A 17,352-nucleotide genomic window follows, 5' to 3' on the forward strand; every position below is an offset into this window, starting at 1 on the left:
GTCTGGGCACCTCCCACTCGTTCGGATATTAGCTGCCCATAAGGGTCCAATGGGGGCACCTGGTGTTATGGCACGCTGGGGAGGAGGGGGTCATGTCACAAGGGAGCCACTCACAGGGTCCTGCAGCTGCAGCTTAAGTTAAACCAGGTGCTGTAACAATCATGCAAAGCCGACAGGAGAGAGGAGAGGGAGCCCCCCGGACAGGGGAAGGAACAGACTCGTTTACAGGGGGCTTGGGTTTCCCTTGCTGCCTCCCTCCTGCAAATAAATCCGCATGGTTGGGACGGTCTCGTGGCTCCACCTTCCCTGTACGAGATGTTCTCTAGACGCTCCTGCAGCGACGCGTGGAAGGGAAACTTTAAAGGGCTCCGGGATTCCGAACGCGTGACCATGGCAACAGAACGTTGTGCTGACTGTCTCCTTAGCAACGGGAGGGCGCTGCTCCCTGCCTTGCCCTTTTGCAGGCGCTGGGACGGCAGCTGGGGGCCCACGGCTCCCCACTCCCTGAGCCGAGGGTCCCTGCGGGGGGCTGGGCCACGATGGCTTTCGAACTGGAAGAATATCTGCGGGCAGCTTTCCGGGACAAGCTGCTGCTGCCGTGAGTAAGAGCCTTCCCCCCCTACTCGCAGGTAGCTGCTTGTGTGCGAAGGGGGCTGCACTGGGCACCTCTCCGCTCGTGGGAGCCCGCATAATGCTCTAGTTGTAGAGCCAGGCCCTCTGTAGAGCTATGAAGGCACTGGCCCATCTCTGCGCAAGAAGCATGGTAGGGGTAGGCCACTTTTGGCTCAGGCCCTTGGGGAAGTAGACTTCTTGCTGATACTAATGGCAGTGGGTGTCTTTATTTGGGTAGCTGGAGGGATGGCTAATTCTTGGGTTTTGTGCCAGCAAGAAAACACTTAACAGATGCTTCCTGGCGTGATTCTCGGTAGCCTGTTCTAACCCTGCTTGCTGATCAGGGCTGGAGCTCTGCCAGCACCCCACAGGGTCCCCAGTAGAGCTGTGCGGAGAAAGCAGATTCTGTTTGGTGGAGGATTTCAATATTACAGAATTTGGTTTCATTCCAATTCGGAACAAAAACCCCAACAGCTTTGAAGTTCTCCATGAAAGTGAACTTTCAACTGCTAGAAGAGGGCCTCATCCTCCCTGATTGAACTAACCTTGTTATCTCTAGACTGTTCTTGCCTGCATATTTATACCGGCCTCTGGAAATTTCCACTACATTCATCTGACGAAGTGGGTATTCACCCATGAAAGCTTATGCTCCAATATGTCTGGTAGTCTATAAGGTGCCACAGGACTCTTTGTCGCTTTTTATGAAAGTGAATGGAGCCCTGCCACAGCGCCCCAAACCCTGGAAGCCCTGGAGACCTGGCCCTGTGGCAGGGGGCTGGGCTGTCTGGCTGCCCTGGAAATGCAGACCCTGCAAAGTCCTGAAATTCCACCTGACACAGTAGTCTGCATGGCTGGCTGCTCCAGGGTGGTGAACCCTGGAAGCCTGGGCTTAGTTGGCAGGAAACGAGGCAGGTTTCTGCTGGAAGCCTGCCTGGGTGCTGCCGGTACTTTGGTGTAATCAGACTGGCTCTGCAAAACATTCCAACTTAGCCAAATCAACAAATTCCACACAGTTATTGAATGTTTCCAGCCAACTCTCATGATTTTGTCATGAGTCTCATGATAATTATTGTTTTCCTTAAAGCCCCAGCTCCTGGAGTCAAGTGGAGATGTGAGGATTTCAGCCTTCATTCTTATAGAAAAAGTAAATTTCAAGCCCTTGTGGCTGTGGAGAAAGCTTCAAAATGTGAGTCCAGTGCACCTAAAGGTTCAAAAAGCAGAAGGCAAATAAAAAGAACCCCAAACCTATTACTTTTACATAATCTCATGATTGGAAAGCCAGTCTCATGATTATTGGTGAGCCTGACTCATGCTTTTTAAACATTTGGGGTTGGCAACACGGGGTGCAAAGTTGAAGATGGAGCCAGGGTCAGAGGAAGTGAAAATGGGGCACTAGAAGCACTCCACAGAAAAGCACAAACAAAGCTTCATCAGGGTTTTCTAGGAGTGGTGCTTCCTGCTCCTGGGGATGTGGTGAACATTTGATCTTGTACCAAAAGAGCTGCTGTCTGCACTCAGAAATCAGAAGGCCGGTTACAGAAAAATGACAGCACAGGTTAGGAGCATGTGATGATCCCATCTGCTGCCTGCACTCACTTCCCTTGCTGTACCGTGGTGTATTTTAAGCAATTCCCTAAGCCATGCCCACACTTCATATTGTACATCCATATATGTCAAAGCAAGGAGGCGGAGTATCACAGCCCTCGTTTTACAGCTTGGTAAACGAAGGCCCAAAGCCCTATCCAACTGCTCCCCGCCCCTTGACAGGACTCCCAGAACTCCCGACCCATCCAACCCCCTCTGCTCCCTGCCTGCCTCGACCCCTCTCCACACCCCTGCCCCCCTGACAGCCCCCCCCCAGAACCCCCGACCCATCTAACCCCCCCTGCTCCCTGTCCCTGACTGTCCCAACCCCTCTCCACACCCCTGCCTCCCTGACAGCCCCCCCGAACTCCTGACCCGTCCAACCTCCCCTCCTTGTCCCCTGACCAGGGCCGGCTTTAGCAAGAGCCCAGGAATCGGGCTGCACTCCAGCCGCAGCTCCGGCCGGGGTCGCGGGGCTTGGGGCCGGGCCGGAGGTGCTCGGCTGGGGCCGTGCCAGCGCGCTCGGCCGGAACCGGGGCTGCCGCCCTGGGGCCCGAGCTGGGCCGGAGCTGCTGGGGCCGGGGCCAGCGCGCTCAGCCGGAACCAGGGCCGGTGCCCCGGGGCCTGAGCCGAGCTGGGCTGGAGCCGCTCGGCCGGGACCGGACTGGGCCGCGCCATGCCTTCACGAGCCATCCTCCTCGCGTCCTCCCCCACCCCAGCTTACCTGCTGCTGCCTGCCAGCCCCGGCTTGTTTTCAGACTTCCCGCGAACATCTGATTTGCAGGAAGCGGGAGGGGGAGGAGCAGGGGGGTGGAGCGTTCAGGGGACAAGAGGAGGGGGAAGACAGCTGTGGGGCCGGGCCGCATGCTAAGGCTGCAAGGGATGTGGGGAGCCGGGAAAGGGCTTTGGCTGCCGAGTGGCACTTGGCCGCCGCTTTTCGGTCTATAAATAGCCGACTGGGGGGAAATCCCGGACATTTTTAGAAATCCCCCCTGGACAGCTATTTAAAGAACGAAAAGCCGGACATGTCCGGGGAAATCCGGACGTATGGTAGCCCTAAAGAATCTAAGTGACAGAACTCTCGTAAGCTCTGCCTGCCTGTGGAGCCACCCACATTATCTTGTGGGGAGCATTGTACTAGGATTGTTCCTCTTTTGTGTGTGCACGTGTGTGTGTGCACACTTATGTGACAGCCACTATCTTGGCAAGTACATCAGATTGAAACAGGGACCTCCAGTGCTAAAAGCATGAGCTGCTACATCTTCTTAGCTGGGGCAGTAACAGACTCATATCTCCTATGGATTGGACATAGGGAGGGACCCATAACACACACTTTGATTAGGTGTAAAGTCATTAGTAATCTTGACATTTAAATTGTCATTAGGTATCAGAGTTAACACCCAAATCGCAAGGAGTGGGATCCATTTACATGCCTCAGAGCTATTGTTTCCGGCTGCCTGCAGACTCAGACAGATGGCACCACGTTGGTTCACATTCTTTGCCATCAAAAGTGCTAGAGACTTTTTTCTTTTTAAAGCAACACCATCAACTTAGTAATCACTTCTCTGTCTGACCTCCTTTGATATAAATAACACCTAAAAGGACTATAACTGTGTAAGCAGGGCTTGCCTGCCAGAGCACCCTTCTGTGGCTGGCCACAGTGCAACAAGCAAGTCCTTCCTTGGTTTCCCCAATAGTGCCCAGCACCAACTGAGTTGCCCAACTTCTCCACCACAGACCAGACCAATGGTTACCTTCTCTGCCCGGGAAAAGACTGTTGTCCCTTTCAGAGGCTAATACAAACCCTGCAGCCTGGCGTAATTTAGTAGTTTCAGCCTCCAGCAGATCCCTCAAAGTCAGACCATTCTACCCCTCAGAACATAATTAGTAAAAATGCAGCAGTTCTCCAGCCCCACCCATATTCCAGGGCCCCCACCTCTGGCCACTATCTGTGCTGCTTACAACTCTCCTGCAGCCCTCATGTCCTTGTAAGAGGGCTCCTGGTCCCCTCCACTGCCCGGTCCCTTTGCCTGCAAGTCCTGCCCCTGCCCATAGGACTCTCCCTCCAAAATCCAGGCTTGGCCTGCTCTGCCGGAGCTGGTTCTTTCCCTTTACCAAGGTGCCCCTGCAGGAGCCAGCTACTCAACAGGCTTTTCCTGCTCTCACCTGTTAGCACTCCACTACTGCTCCTTCCTCTCCCCCTGCTGCCTGGCTCTTAACAGAGGCCAGGTGCTCTCACTCAGGCTTGCCAAGTGTCTGGTTTTCGACAGAACACCTGGTCAAAAAGGGGCCCTGGCTGGCAGCTCTGGTCAGCACTGCTAAAAGTACGGGTAGCGGCCCAGCGGGGCTAAGGCAGGCTCCCTGGCGCCATGCAGCTCCAGCGGCTGGCATGTCTGACCCCTAGGTACAGGGGCGGCTACGGGGGCTCTGTGTGCTGCCCCTGCCCTGAGCGCCAACTCTACAGCTCACCTTGGCTAGAAACTATGGGCACAGGCAGTGCGCAGAGCCCCCCGGCCCCTCTGCCTAGGAGACGGGCAGGCTGGCCGCTTCTGGGAGCCACCTAAGGTAAGCGCTGCCCAGCCGGAGCCCGTACCCTGAACTCCTCCTACGTCCCAACCCCCTGCCCCAGGTCAAAACCCCCTCCTGCAGCCCAACCCCCTGTCACAGCCCTGAGCCCCCTCCCACACCCTGAACCCCTCATTTCTGGCCCCATCCTGGAGCCTGCACCCCCACCCCCCAACCCCTTGTCCCTGCCTGGTGAAAGTGAGTGAGGGTGGGAAGAGCGAGCGAGTGATGGATGGAGTGAGTGGGGGTGGGGCTCGGGGCAGGGCAAGGGTGTTTGTTTTTTTGTGCTTTTAGAAAGTTGGCAACCCTGCACTCAGGCCCTTGCTGGACTGGACCTGTTCCTTCTTAAAGGGCCAGTCACCCGGTGACAAATTGGAAGCGATTTGGGAAAAGAGCTCTCACCTTTTTTGGTTTCAGTTTGTTGCTTTGGGCCCAGTCGAGCTTGCTGTTGCCCTGCATGTTCGTTAAGGAGTCACTTTTCCCTGTCGTTTCTCTAACAGTAACATGGGGGAGAAAAAACTCCCCCATAAAACGAATTGGAAACCTGTGCTTGTGAACCCACAATCTCTGTTTGGGCACCAGGCAGGCTGTGGATTAGAAACCACTTTCCGCTCATCCTCTGGGATAGATCAGGGTGGAACTGGGGGAAAAGCTAGTACTCATGGCTCTGTTCCCCCAAGGCCAGCCCTGAAATTAGCTCGGTTGCTTGCTGACTGTGCATCCCTTGACATGAAAGCGTCCATTTGGAGCACAGGGTAGTGGTCACTGAGGAGAAGTGCTGGCTTGTGCAGCTGGCAGTGGCCCAGCCCATGACAGGGGGTCCAAGTAAACGTGGCATTTGCAGTAAGAACAAGTGTGGTGCCCTTGTATCTCCAGGGTTCCGTACCCAGTCCGGCGTACCCCTTTCGGCATCCCCGGTGCCACTGACGGCAATGGAGGCTGAAGAGAAGTTAGCAGAGTTCCACCAGGGGCCAGGTGCGGCGTTGCCACTCACCCATTTGTTCCTCCCCTGCAGGAAAATGCCTGAAAGAGAAGACGACTACCTGACCCCTGCCACCCGCCTGCTGGAGAAGAGGAGGGAGCTGGCAGAGGTGGAACAAGCCCTGTTGGCACAGAAAGAGGTAAACCCAGCTGCACAGGGCCTTGCCCGGGCTGTGCCTGTTAACTTGAGGTTCATGATTCCTAAATGGTGGGGTCCCTGGATGTGGGAGGGGCTGGGGTGGGGCATCAGGGCCTCGAAGGAGGTTGAGAATGGAAAGCGAGTCCTTACTGTTTTCATGTCACTGGGCTGCACTGTGGGGAGTGGCTGGTCACTTCCTGAGGGCTCAAGGGCAGAAGGAGAGAGGCACAATGCAATCAGTGGAGAAAACTCCTGCTTTAAAGAAACCCAACCTCACTGGACTGGAGCTGGTTGGGAAAAATGCTTCCCCACGCCTCCCCCCTCCCCATGGAAAATTGCAATTGTTCAGAGAAAATTCAAATAACCAAAAGATTTTGGCCCAAACCTGAAAAGTTTAGCAGCAAAAAATGCTGCTGCAGTTTGTAAAGCACTATCGGTTACTGTGGTGTACCAGTGTTGATTACAATAAACGTGATTTTGCCCAGCATTGATCGGCCTATTAGTCTGATATGCCACAGTGTGGCCAAGTATGTACGTAGTGAGAGAGAGAGAGAGAAGAGTACAAAACGCTTTGGTGATGTAATAAGTTACAGAAATAACGAGCAGAAAACAATCAAACAGGACATTTAGAGAATTGTGTAATAGAGAGAGATTTAATGTAATGGCCGAGCAGTGGCAGGGGAGAGGGACTAAGAGATGGGCAAGGGGAAAAAGCTTTCAGATGAGATTTTAAGAGTTGGCAAGTCCGTTAATGAGATGGCAGTTGCTGCAGAGGAGAAGGCCCTTGCACCAGCAGTGGCCATCACTGGATCCTCAGTATTCGATCAAGTGTGTCCGTAAATGTTTTGGATGGAACCTAGAATGTTGTTTAACGGGGGTTTGTCCTGACTCATAGGGCCCCTCACTCTGTCCCCAGGCTCCCCACCCCTCGGACTCCCATACATGCTCTGTGCTGCAGGCCAGATGTTCCTGCATAGACAAAAAAGGTGTGTATTTTGTTCTGTGACTACACAGCACCTAGCAGTGGGGTCCTGGTCCGCTAGGCATTACCACAATACAAATAATTGTCACTAACAATGGTCCAGATCCTCAAAAGTATTTAGGTGGCTAATTCCTGTGGAAGACCCCAGTCTAGCAGGCAATGCAGCTTGATATTCAGCTCCACTGTGACTGCTACGGCGAAGGGACAGTGACAATGGTGGTGCCCTGGTATACCCATGCAGCCCTGATAATGCTGGCCAATCCTTTGGACATGGAGCTACAGGGGATTAAGAGGAAACAGGGACTAGATCCACCAGAGTGACAGGGAGGGCTTTGCACAGAGCATTTAGTCAGCACTCCGCTCCTTGGTTCTGTATAACTGCTGCCACTTGGGCTGATAGCAAGGCAGGAACCTGGGACCTTCTGTGCTAAAAGCATGATTCTCTGCTGCTTGTGCTGAAGGGCTAACTCCCTCAGTTGGTAGCACTAGTAGGCTTGTATCCTTGTATGTGGACGAGCCATTAGAAGGAGACCGTAAGGCCCACGTTCTGGCAGCATGTTACCCTCACTCTACAGAACACTCCGCATTAGGCAGACCTGCTGCTGCTGTTCCAGCACTGCAGGGGATGCAGCCTTGAAGCCCTCTCTTCCCAGACGCTGAGCCCCCTCACCCAAGCCCAGGTGCTCTGAGGGTCCTTGCCCCCCTGTTGGTGAAGGCTCAGGAAGGATTGCTTGGGCTGGCCCCACCTCCTGACTGGCCTTGTCCTGGCCTCCTGTAGGAGTTCCAGATGAAGATGGAGAGCCTGCAGCAGCGCCGGAAGGAACTGCATTACAAGGAGGGGCAGCTCAAGGAGGCCATCTTCAAATTTGACAAGTTCCTAAAGGTACAAGTCCCACATGGAGATCCCGGGGCCGGGAGGAAAGCCTGCTGGCTGGGGTGGAGATGGACTGTACCTGGAAGGTATTGCTCTTGCCAAACTAAACTAAACAGAGCAGGTGTGTGTCAAATCCATTTCCACTGGATCATAGAATCAATCATAGGACAGGAGGGGAACTCGAGAGGTCATCTAGTCCAGTCCCCTGCACTAATGGCAGGACTAAGTATTGTCCCTGACAGGTGTTTGTCTAACCTGCTCTTAAAAATCTCCAATGATGGAGATTCCACAACCTCCCTGGGAAATTTATTCCAGTGCTTAACCACCCTGTCACTTAGGAACTTTTTCCTAATGTCCAACCTAAACCGCCCTTCCCCCAATTTAAGCCCATTGCTGCTTGTCTTATCCCCAAAGATTGAGAACAATTTTTCTCCCTCCTCCTTGTAACAACCTTTTATGTACTTGAAAACTGTTATGTCCCCTCTCTGTCTTCTCTTCTCCAGACGAAACAAACCTAATTTTTTCAATCTTCCCTCATGGATCGTGTTTTCTAGACCTTTAATCATTTTTGTTACTCTTCTCTGGACTTTCTCCAATTTGTCCACATCTTTCATGAAATGTGGTGCCCAGAACTGAATACAATACTTCAGTTGAAACCAAACTCAGCGCAGAGTAGAGCGGGAGAATTACTTCTCGTGTCTTGCTTACAACACTCCTGCGAATACATCCCAGAATGACGTTTGCTTTTTTTTTCTCCTCCCACCCCCCCCAAACAGTGTTACACTGTTGACTCATATTTAGTTTGTGCGTCTCTATAACCTTCAGATCCCTTTCCCCAGTACTCCTTCCTAGGTAGTCATTTCCCATTTTGTATGTGTGCAACTGATTGTTGCTTCCTAAGTGAAGTACTTTGCATTTGTCCTTATTAACTTTCATCCTATTTTCTTCAGACCATTTCTCCAGTTTGTCCAGATCATTTTGAATTTTAATCCTGTCCTCCAAAGCATTTGCAAATCCTCACAGTTTGGTATCATCCGCAAACTGCCATTATCTAAATCATTGATGAAGATATTGAACAGAACTAGACCCAGAACTGATTCCCGTGGGACTCCACTTGTTATGCCCTTACAGCATGACTGTGAACCACTGCTCCCTGGGAATGACTTTCCAATCAGTTATGCACCCATCTTATAGCAGTTCCATCTAGGTTGTATTTCCCTAGTTTGTTTGTTTCTAAGAAGATCATGCGAGACCGTATCAAAAGCCTTACTAAAATCAAGATATACCACGTCTACTGCTTCCCTCCACCCACAAAGCTTGTTACCCTGTCAAAGGAAGCTATTTGTTTTTGATAAATCCATGTTGACTGTTACTTATCACCTTATTATCTTCTAGATGTTTGCAGACTGATTGCTTAATTGTTTGCTCCATTATTTTTCCAGATACTGAAGTTAAACTGCCTGGTCTGTAATTCCCCGAGTTGTCCTTTTTATAGATAGGCACTAGATTTGCCCTTTCCAGTTGTCTGGAATCTCTCCCGTCTTCCATGACTTTTTGAAGATAATCACTAATGGCTCCGATATCTCCTCAATCAGCTCCTTGAGTGTTCAAGTCACCAGGGCCTGATGAATTCCATCCTAGAAGACATCCAACTTGTCTCAGTGATTTTTAACTTGTTCTTTCCCTATTTTAGCCTCTGGTCCTACCTTGTTTTCATTGGCATTCATGATGTCAGATGTTCAGTTGCTACAAACCTGTTTGGTGAAAACAAACAAAAAAGTCATTTAGCACATCTGCCATTTCCCTCCTCATCCAAATTCCTCAGCACATCCAGGCACACTAATGACCTCAGCCACAGAGTCTTGCAGCTACCAGGATCCAGTTTGGGCTCTGCTCTCAGCCACACATTTTGGTTCCAGACTCTAGGTGCATTTGGATCCAGGGTTCTGGTTCCGCCCATTTCTGATTCCCTAACGTACACAGACAGTGCAACTTATCACTTAGTGGGGGATTGAATCAGGGATCTAAAGCAGAAGCTACAACAGCTCGAGCTAAAGGAGCAGCTTCTCCAGTAAGGTGTCAGTAGAAGGTTGTTACCCTAACACAGAGCCCTCTGGTGTGGCAGCAGTGCTACACACCAAGCATGCGGGCTCAGCGTGGTGGGGAGCTTGCCCTTTGACGTTACCTGGTTCCCTGTGTTCTGGGTGGCAGGACAATGACGCCAAGCGGAGCCGGGCGCTGCACAAGGTGAGTGAGCAGCGGGAGCAGGTGGTGCAGAAGGTCGTGGAGGCCATGCGGTTGCGCCAGGAGATTGCCCGGCTGCTCGTGGAGAGGGACAGGCTGCAGCGGCGCCTGGAAGCCCATGGCATCTTCCGGAGCTATCTCCAGGGGGTGTTGGAGAAGACCGAGCAGGTGAGGGGGGACTCTGCAGGGAGCTGCTGGGGGGGGGGGTCAGGAGCAGGGGGCACTACCCGCCTCTAGATGCCCCCATGCCAACTTCCCCACTCCCCATGGTCTACCTGATCCCCTCCCCAGCTCTGCACTGGCCCCTTCCCAGTTACTGACCTTCCCTGTGCTGGAAAGCACCCTGACACCCCCTGCAAGTGCTCAGTCCCTCCCCAACTGCTAAAGTCCCCAGACAAGTGCTGGCTTTTCCCCTCCCAGGTTCCCGCACCCCCCTCCCCCAATGCCCTGGCCCACTGCTGTTACCGAGCCATGCTGACCTCCAGTGCCAGCAACAAGTGACCTGAGTACTGTTTCCGGGCCACAGCATCCGTCAGCCACAACCTCCCCTCAGCTGCAGCACCCCTCACCCCACTACCTTGTGTCCCCTCACAGCCGCAGCACCCCTCCACACACTACCCCGCACCCTCTCACGGCCACAGCACCCCATGCCCCCACAACTGCCCTGCAACCCAAAACTGCTCCTCACGGCTGCAGCACCCCCCACTCCAGTACCCCGTGCCCCCTCATGGCCAGAGTACCTGTTGCCCACAACTGCCCCGTGCTCCCTCATGGTCACAGCACGCCCTTCACCCATAGCTTCCCTTCATGGCTGCAGCACCCCCCCCACACACACACAACTGACCCATGCCCCCTCACGCCGCGGCACCCGTCACCCACAACTGACCCCCACAACTGCCCCGCGTCCTCTCACAGCCGTGGCACCCGTCACCTACAACTGCTCCCCACGACTGCAACACTCTCCCCACAACTGCCCCGCACCCCATCATGGCTGTAGCTCCCCCCAACTGCCCCATGCCCCTCATGGCCACATCACCTGTCACCCATAACTGCCCCCCAGGATGGCAACATCCTCCCCACAACTGCCCCGCACCTCCTCATGGGCGCAGCACCCTTCCCCCTCATGCCCCAGCACCCCCCCACAGCACTGCCCCACCACTCCTCAGAGCTGCAGCACCTGTCACCACAACTGCCCTGGTTCTCTCAGCTAGAGCAACCTCCCCACTCCCCGCAAGTGCTCTGATCCCTCCCCAGATGATGCCCTTGGGGAGGCTTGTAGCCTGAAACTGGTGGTGCTGAAACAAGCTAACCCTGCCCCCCATGTCCTGCCCCTTTGTGGATGAGGAGGTGGCCTCCCCTGGGATAAGCGGTGCGGGAACACGCCATGCTCTGCCTGCAGCACCAGCTGCTCTAGGAAAGCCACTAGGCCCCTCAGGCTCGACCCAGCCACTCGGTAACCTCGTCTGTGGGAAGGGGCCCAGTGCAAGGAGTAGGGTGGGAGGTGGCTGGTTCTGGCTCAGATCCCAGTGACTCACGGTGACTTGGACACTCCACCCAAACCTGCTAGAGCAAGATGCACAGGGGATGCTGGTGCACCAGGGGGCAGGCAGGGAACGAAGCATCACAGGGTGGGGGAGGTCCCTGACCCAAAGTAGAGATGCACTCGGTGTAAAACGGGACAGCCGAGCCCTGCTTATCCAAATCCAGCGTAACCCCCTCTTGCGCCACCTGTGAAAGGGACTCAGTTCCCAGGCTGCAGGCCTGCCCCTCTGTCCTGAATGAGCCCCCCTAAACCTCGGCCTCCCCCGTTGTCCCTTCCTCCCCCACCGTCCCCTCTCCGGGCAGTTTCAGGACATCCAGCTGCTGATTGACCGCTTCAGGACGCTGAGGGCCACCCACGCGGTGCTGGTGCAGCAGGACCTGGGGAGCCGGGAGGCGATGGCGGAGACGCAGGCCCAGCTCCAGCAGTACCTGGCGCAGAGCAGCACCCAGATCATGGAGCTCAACAACCAGCTGGCCCTGCTGCAGGCCCAGCGGGAGCAGGCCCGGGCCAAGGTGCACCAGTGGGTACGTGGGGAGACTGCAGCCCTCCAGCATGCCAGGGGCAGAGAGGTGGGGGACTGTCAGGAGGCTCCACTGGCCCTATGGAACTGGGGCATGGGGCAGGTTCCTAGGGGCTCCTTCAGCCTTGCGGGGCAGGGACGTGTGGCCAAGTCCCGGGGCGCTCTCAGCCTCCGTCAGTGGCCCCAGTGACTCCCACACCACTTCCATGATGGGCCCTGCTGCCTGAAGGCCACCGCCCACCCGCATTGACCTACCCTGAGCTGGAGGGGGTATTGGCCACAGCCCTGCTCTGCCGTCCCTCCCCAGCTGGGCCCTTGCTCGCTGCCAGCTCGGCGGGGCTGGCAGTCCATCCAGAATGGCTCCTGCCCTCCCCCTCGCTTTCCCGAAATAGAACATGTGTGAATCCGGGGGGGCTGAGTGAGCTGGGCCCGGTTCCAGCCTCGCCCATGCAGCATGCTGGTGCCTCCAGTGAGCAGGCTGGAGAGCAGGGTGGCTGGTGATGTAGCCCCTGCGAGCAGGGTGCTGAGGGAGGGATGGGGGTGCAGCAGGTGCAGAGCAAACAGTGCAGGGGTAGGATCAGACCAACTTGGTGTGTCTATAACCCCTGTGCTAGGCCCAGGCATGAGCCTGCAGGGTGCAACATCACCCCCAACCCATCCCCCCTCACGAGCCTGGGGGGGGAGGGGACAGTGCAGATCAGGCTCTCATGCCAGCTTCTAGCATCAAAAGCGTCTTCTGGACAGGCTCTGTCTGTGGACCCCCCGAGGGACCTGTGAGCTGTCTCTGCTGAAGTGGCTCCCTGTTGTCCACTGGGCAGGGGGTGGGTCTCCATTACTCACCAGGCACAGCCCTGGGGGCTGCACTAGAATGAGGTCACCCCAGGTATTGGCACTTGTGCCCCTCTGAGGATTTGAACTCAGGCCTGCCAGAGCGCAGAGTAGGAACACGGGCATGCCCCCGCTGGAGGCTGCTGTCTCACAGCTGGTGCCATGTGGCTCTGTAGTGGGTGCTGCTGCAGGGTGCCAGGCCCACAGGACTGGAAGTGCAAGTGGACAGCTGGGCTCAGCCAGGTAGGAGCCAGGATGCTGGGTTCTGCTCTCAACTCTGCTGCCGGTGTGGGGCCTTGTCCTGAGCAAGCGGCCCTCTTCCACCCTAGGCAAAGTGGGGATAATCCATCCCTACTTCCCAGGGCCAGGGAGGCTTAGTTCACAGCTGGGGACGTTGCCAAGGGGAACGAAGGCAGGAGCCCCGTGGTCAGAGGGAACAAAGAGGAACACGAGGCAGCATTGCTGGGGATAGAGCAACTGATCAAAGAATCTGCTGCGGGAGGAAGATGAGGGCCCAATCAGTGAGGGAGGGGCCTCATCTGTCCCCAAAGCAGGGACAACTATCGCTGGCTGTGTGGCCTTAACCCACTCCTAGTGCATGGAGATTGCTGGCTGGGTATCACTGCTCTAGCGAGGGTGCTGAGACCCTTCAGGGCTGGTCTCCTCCAGTGGTATAGGGCAGATGTGATGCTTGGCTGGGGCAGGCAGTTTCGGGAATGCGGAGTGGGATGCAGTGCCTGTGTCAAGGCATCCCATAACCCTCTGCTCCAATCTCAATGCAGGAGTCCAAGTGGACTGAGATCCAGAGCACAGCCGCCAAGAAGACCCTGCAACTGGGGCAGATCAAGATGGCTGCCCTCAACCTCTTCCAGCTGGCGACAAAGCAAATGAAGCTGCAGGTGGACGTCCCCCTGGAGGACACAGAAACCCAGCTTGACACGGTTAGAGATGCAGCTGCCCGCTCTTCTTCACGGCATTTGGCTTTCCCCAGCCCTATGCTCTGAGATGCTCGCTCTGGAGGCTAGAACACAGCCTACAGCCAATGCTTCTGCACCACCCTGTACAGCGCCTCTCACTGGAAGAGGCTGGGACTGGAGTAGCCAATACTCCTGTCCCACTCCCTAGTGCCCCTCCTGGGACAGGACAGGCCTAGTAGCTGTGAGCCCCTCTGTACCCAAGGCTCCTACAGGGAGTGGGCCATACTATTTGCTACAGCAGCCCCTCCTGGGATTTCTCCTTTTAAGGCTCGCTGTGTTTTCAGGACATCACTGGCTGGATCCAGGTAAAGTTCCTTCCTAAAGTAACCGTGCTCTGTCTCCATCAGGTTCAGCTCTGCATGCTCGACCTGGCTGACATCCTTGCTGACCTCCGCCAAGGGGAGCCCGTGCCTGCCATACAGCCCTCGCCTGCTGCTGCCAGCTAAGCCACTCAGCATCCTCCCAGCTGCACCGCCTCCACTGTGAGTTCTGCTGCGGAGGCTGGCTTTGGGCAGCCCTGATTTCCACCCTCTTCCCCCACCTGCCTGAACATAGCTTGCACCTTGTGTAACGAAATCAGGCATGTGGCTTACTGCTGCTTTCCAGGGGGCTAAGCCTCATTATATCACTGACTCGCCCTCCTCCAAATCCCCTCCAGCTCCTGCCCCAAAGGGTTTTCCCTGCATTGGCTCAAAGCACCACCCCAGCAGCCTGATCTAGGCTGGAATGAATGCAGCATTTCCCCACCTACACCTCTTCATTTATGCAAAAATCAGACACACTCACCAATCTGTGCAGAGACCAGCAAAGTCTGTGTTAGATGGGCCAATGGGTGGATGGAGGGGGAGGGCAGGCACTGGGGAGCCTCCCCCCACAGTTCATGTCCTACAAATTACCCACTAAACAGCTGTGCCCCTGCTTTTTACTGGGGAGGTACCACTCCCACAGCTGCTCTTTCCAGCCGGACACTGCTGGCAGGGAGATGCTGGGGGGTGTCCAGCCTGAAATTAACAAACCCACCCCACTGACCATAGCAGCTGGGGTCACAGGAACCATGGGCAGGGGCTGACTGGGCCATGGCTCCTGAATGCCCGTGTTTGAGGGAACCTGCTGGAGTCGATCCTGCTCAACCACGGCTGGGAGCTGCCAGCTCCTCCCATGTTTCCAGTGGCCTAGAAGGGCCCTGGGTCACGGAGTCCGGGCCCTGCTAGTGCAGGAGCCCCCCCACATCAGCCCATTCCTAAACTTCCAGAGCTCCCGCTTCAAAGGAGTGTGGTTGTTTGATCCCCTGCTCCTATGCGGGGGGGCTGGTCCAGAACCTCCCTCCGCTGAGGGCTAGAAACCATCTTCTCATTCCAGCCTCAGTTCACCCCATACCCTGCCCCGAGCCCAGGCTGCAGCTGTGTTGGCACCACCAGGCTGGGGAGCAGTGCTGCAGGGTGACTGAGCACCACCTTAGTGAAATGGTGGGAGGTTCCACTGTGGACAAAGCCTGCATTCGAAAAACAACTCAACCATGATTGTGAGGCTGTGCGATGGCCACCATCCCCGTGACTGAACTGGAACCCTCTGGAGTTGAACACAGGTGGGGCTCCAGCTTGAGCTAAGGGGTCCAAGCTGGAGGACTCATCCGCTTTGACTCAGGCACACACAGCTGATACATCCTGACTCCTGGGCTAGACCCAGTTCTACACCTCATGTGGTTCCTGCCTGTAGAGCAATACCATGTCCGTATACCTGGTACTACAGTCTGGGTCTTTGATCCTAGCCCTGTGCACAGTGGCAAAAAGAAACCATGCTGGAACACGATCCTATCCCAGCTGTGTTTAAGCCTCATTGTTTGTGTGGTAGAAAGGGCCAAGCCAGGTGGGCTCACATGGCAACTGGAAGGCTGCCGCTTCCCCTGCACTACAGCATCCGTTTGTCTTCTCTGTTCCATGGCAGCTGGACCAGGGCCTTGTGCCAACAGCCACCAGACCTGTCAGAGCAGCTTCCGCTCCTGCTGCCCCATGGAATCATCGCACCTGCAGCCTTTGCATGTGCTATGGCCACTTCTATGGACAGCCCCAAGCAGCAGGACTTTGCTGCCTAGGAGAAGGCTCCTGAAATGATGGGACAGAAGTCCGTGATCTTCAGGTATTTCCAGCCATCAACTCTGCCTACTGATGCACCATTAACCCCAAGGTCTGGAGTCTTCCAACCTTCTTCTGTAACAGCAGGACTGATGTACAATGCACAGCCCCTCTGGGGAAATACTTTGTTCTATCCTTGAGCAATTCAGGGATTAAAGCAGCAACTGTCTGACCCAGTTTAAAACACTTCATCACCTCCTTGATTTAGTTAAACAAGGTTCCAAAATCCAACCTATGGGCATGCACAACAGCTGGGCCCAAACTAGCCTCGGTCAGTTTCTCCAGCCAATGTCCCCTTAGGCTGTTGTCTGTGTTGCATGCACAGCAAGGAGGTTAAAAGACAATAGAAAAAATTGTTTATTGGAGTAAAAAAAATGTGGGCCATTATTTACATTGACTTTTGATACAAAGCTTAGTTCAATTTAGGCTGAAAAAAAAAGTAAGGCCCCTTTTTAAAAACAAGTCAAACTCTGCTCCATTTCCCCACTTTGCATACTGCCATGCAGCCCTGAGCAGGAGAAAACAGCTGAGGGGACCCAGGAAGCATTTAAAGTCTCAAGCAAGTGATGTTTTCTTACTGCAGGTGGCTGGCTCAGGGACTGCACATGCTGCCTGTTGCCACCTGCACTGTTATAGGCAACACTGGATTGCAGAAGTATCTTTAACTGTCCCAGTTTGTACTGGCCATGGTGTGGCTGCCCATTGCATCTTTACTCATTTTCCTTTGGGGACATCCCTCCATCTTTTTATGTGCCGAGAGTGGAGGACTTTGCACAGCTGGTATCAGAGGAGAAAAACACCCCCATGCTTCTCTGTAGAAAGCACATGTGCAGGTTTTCACCAACAGTTTTGGGGGTTCTTTATTAAAAGATGGATTTTCTAATCATCTTGCTCTAGGATTGGCTTTTCTTTGTGGGAGCGCTGCCTCCCCTACAACTGACATAGGTGGGAGGGGATGGTGTGTCACAGGCAACAGGGAGCCTGGAGGACACTTACTGCTCCCACCAATGGTCACATACTGAAGAGGCAGGAGAGTATCCGCAACTGGATAAGGAGCTAAGCCCTGAGACTAAGGATCTGTCTGGGTAGAGGCAGAGAAATAGAATTGCCCAGGGAATACAGCTGGACAGGAATGATTAGACAGTGCACAGGACTGGGACTCTGACTGGGCTTTAGTCCTAGCTCTGCCACTGGCCTGCTGGGTGACTTTGGGCAAGTCACTCCCTGTGCCTCAGTTTCCCCATCTGTAAAATGGGGACAATACTGACATCCTTTGCAATGCGCTCTGAGATCTATAGCTCTTATTACATAAATACCATTTTGCAGCTAGGCCCAGAAAGTGAGTGCTCTTCTCTGCAACCCCTCTCTGCT

At 54.7% G+C, this 17,352-nt stretch overlaps 1 protein-coding gene across 5 annotated transcripts; it reads left to right on the plus strand.

Moving 5' to 3' along the window:
* The first annotated feature begins 390 nt into the window (after window positions 1–390).
* CFAP73 (cilia and flagella associated protein 73) lies at window positions 391–16,867 on the plus strand. Of its 5 annotated transcripts, none has more exons than XM_054006303.1 (8): window positions 391–602; window positions 5,777–5,882; window positions 7,642–7,746; window positions 9,949–10,149; window positions 11,827–12,048; window positions 13,655–13,813; window positions 14,197–14,331; window positions 15,794–16,867. In XM_054006303.1, exons 1-7 carry the CDS (start codon window positions 391–393, stop codon window positions 14,293–14,295), a joined length of 1,104 nt encoding a protein of 367 aa, XP_053862278.1. In that variant the 3' UTR covers window positions 14,296–14,331; window positions 15,794–16,867. The 5 variants fall into 5 exon arrangements, with proteins under 5 accessions (XP_053862278.1, XP_053862279.1, XP_053862280.1 ...); XM_054006304.1 differs by lacking the exon at window positions 15,794–16,867 and adding an exon at window positions 15,209–15,782; XM_054006305.1 differs by having other exon boundaries at window positions 445–598.
* The last annotated feature ends 485 nt before the right edge of the window (window positions 16,868–17,352 follow it).

Source organism: Malaclemys terrapin, chromosome 16, assembly GCF_027887155.1.
Source record: "Malaclemys terrapin pileata isolate rMalTer1 chromosome 16, rMalTer1.hap1, whole genome shotgun sequence".
In the NCBI taxonomy this organism is placed as follows: Eukaryota; Metazoa; Chordata; order Testudines; family Emydidae; genus Malaclemys; species Malaclemys terrapin.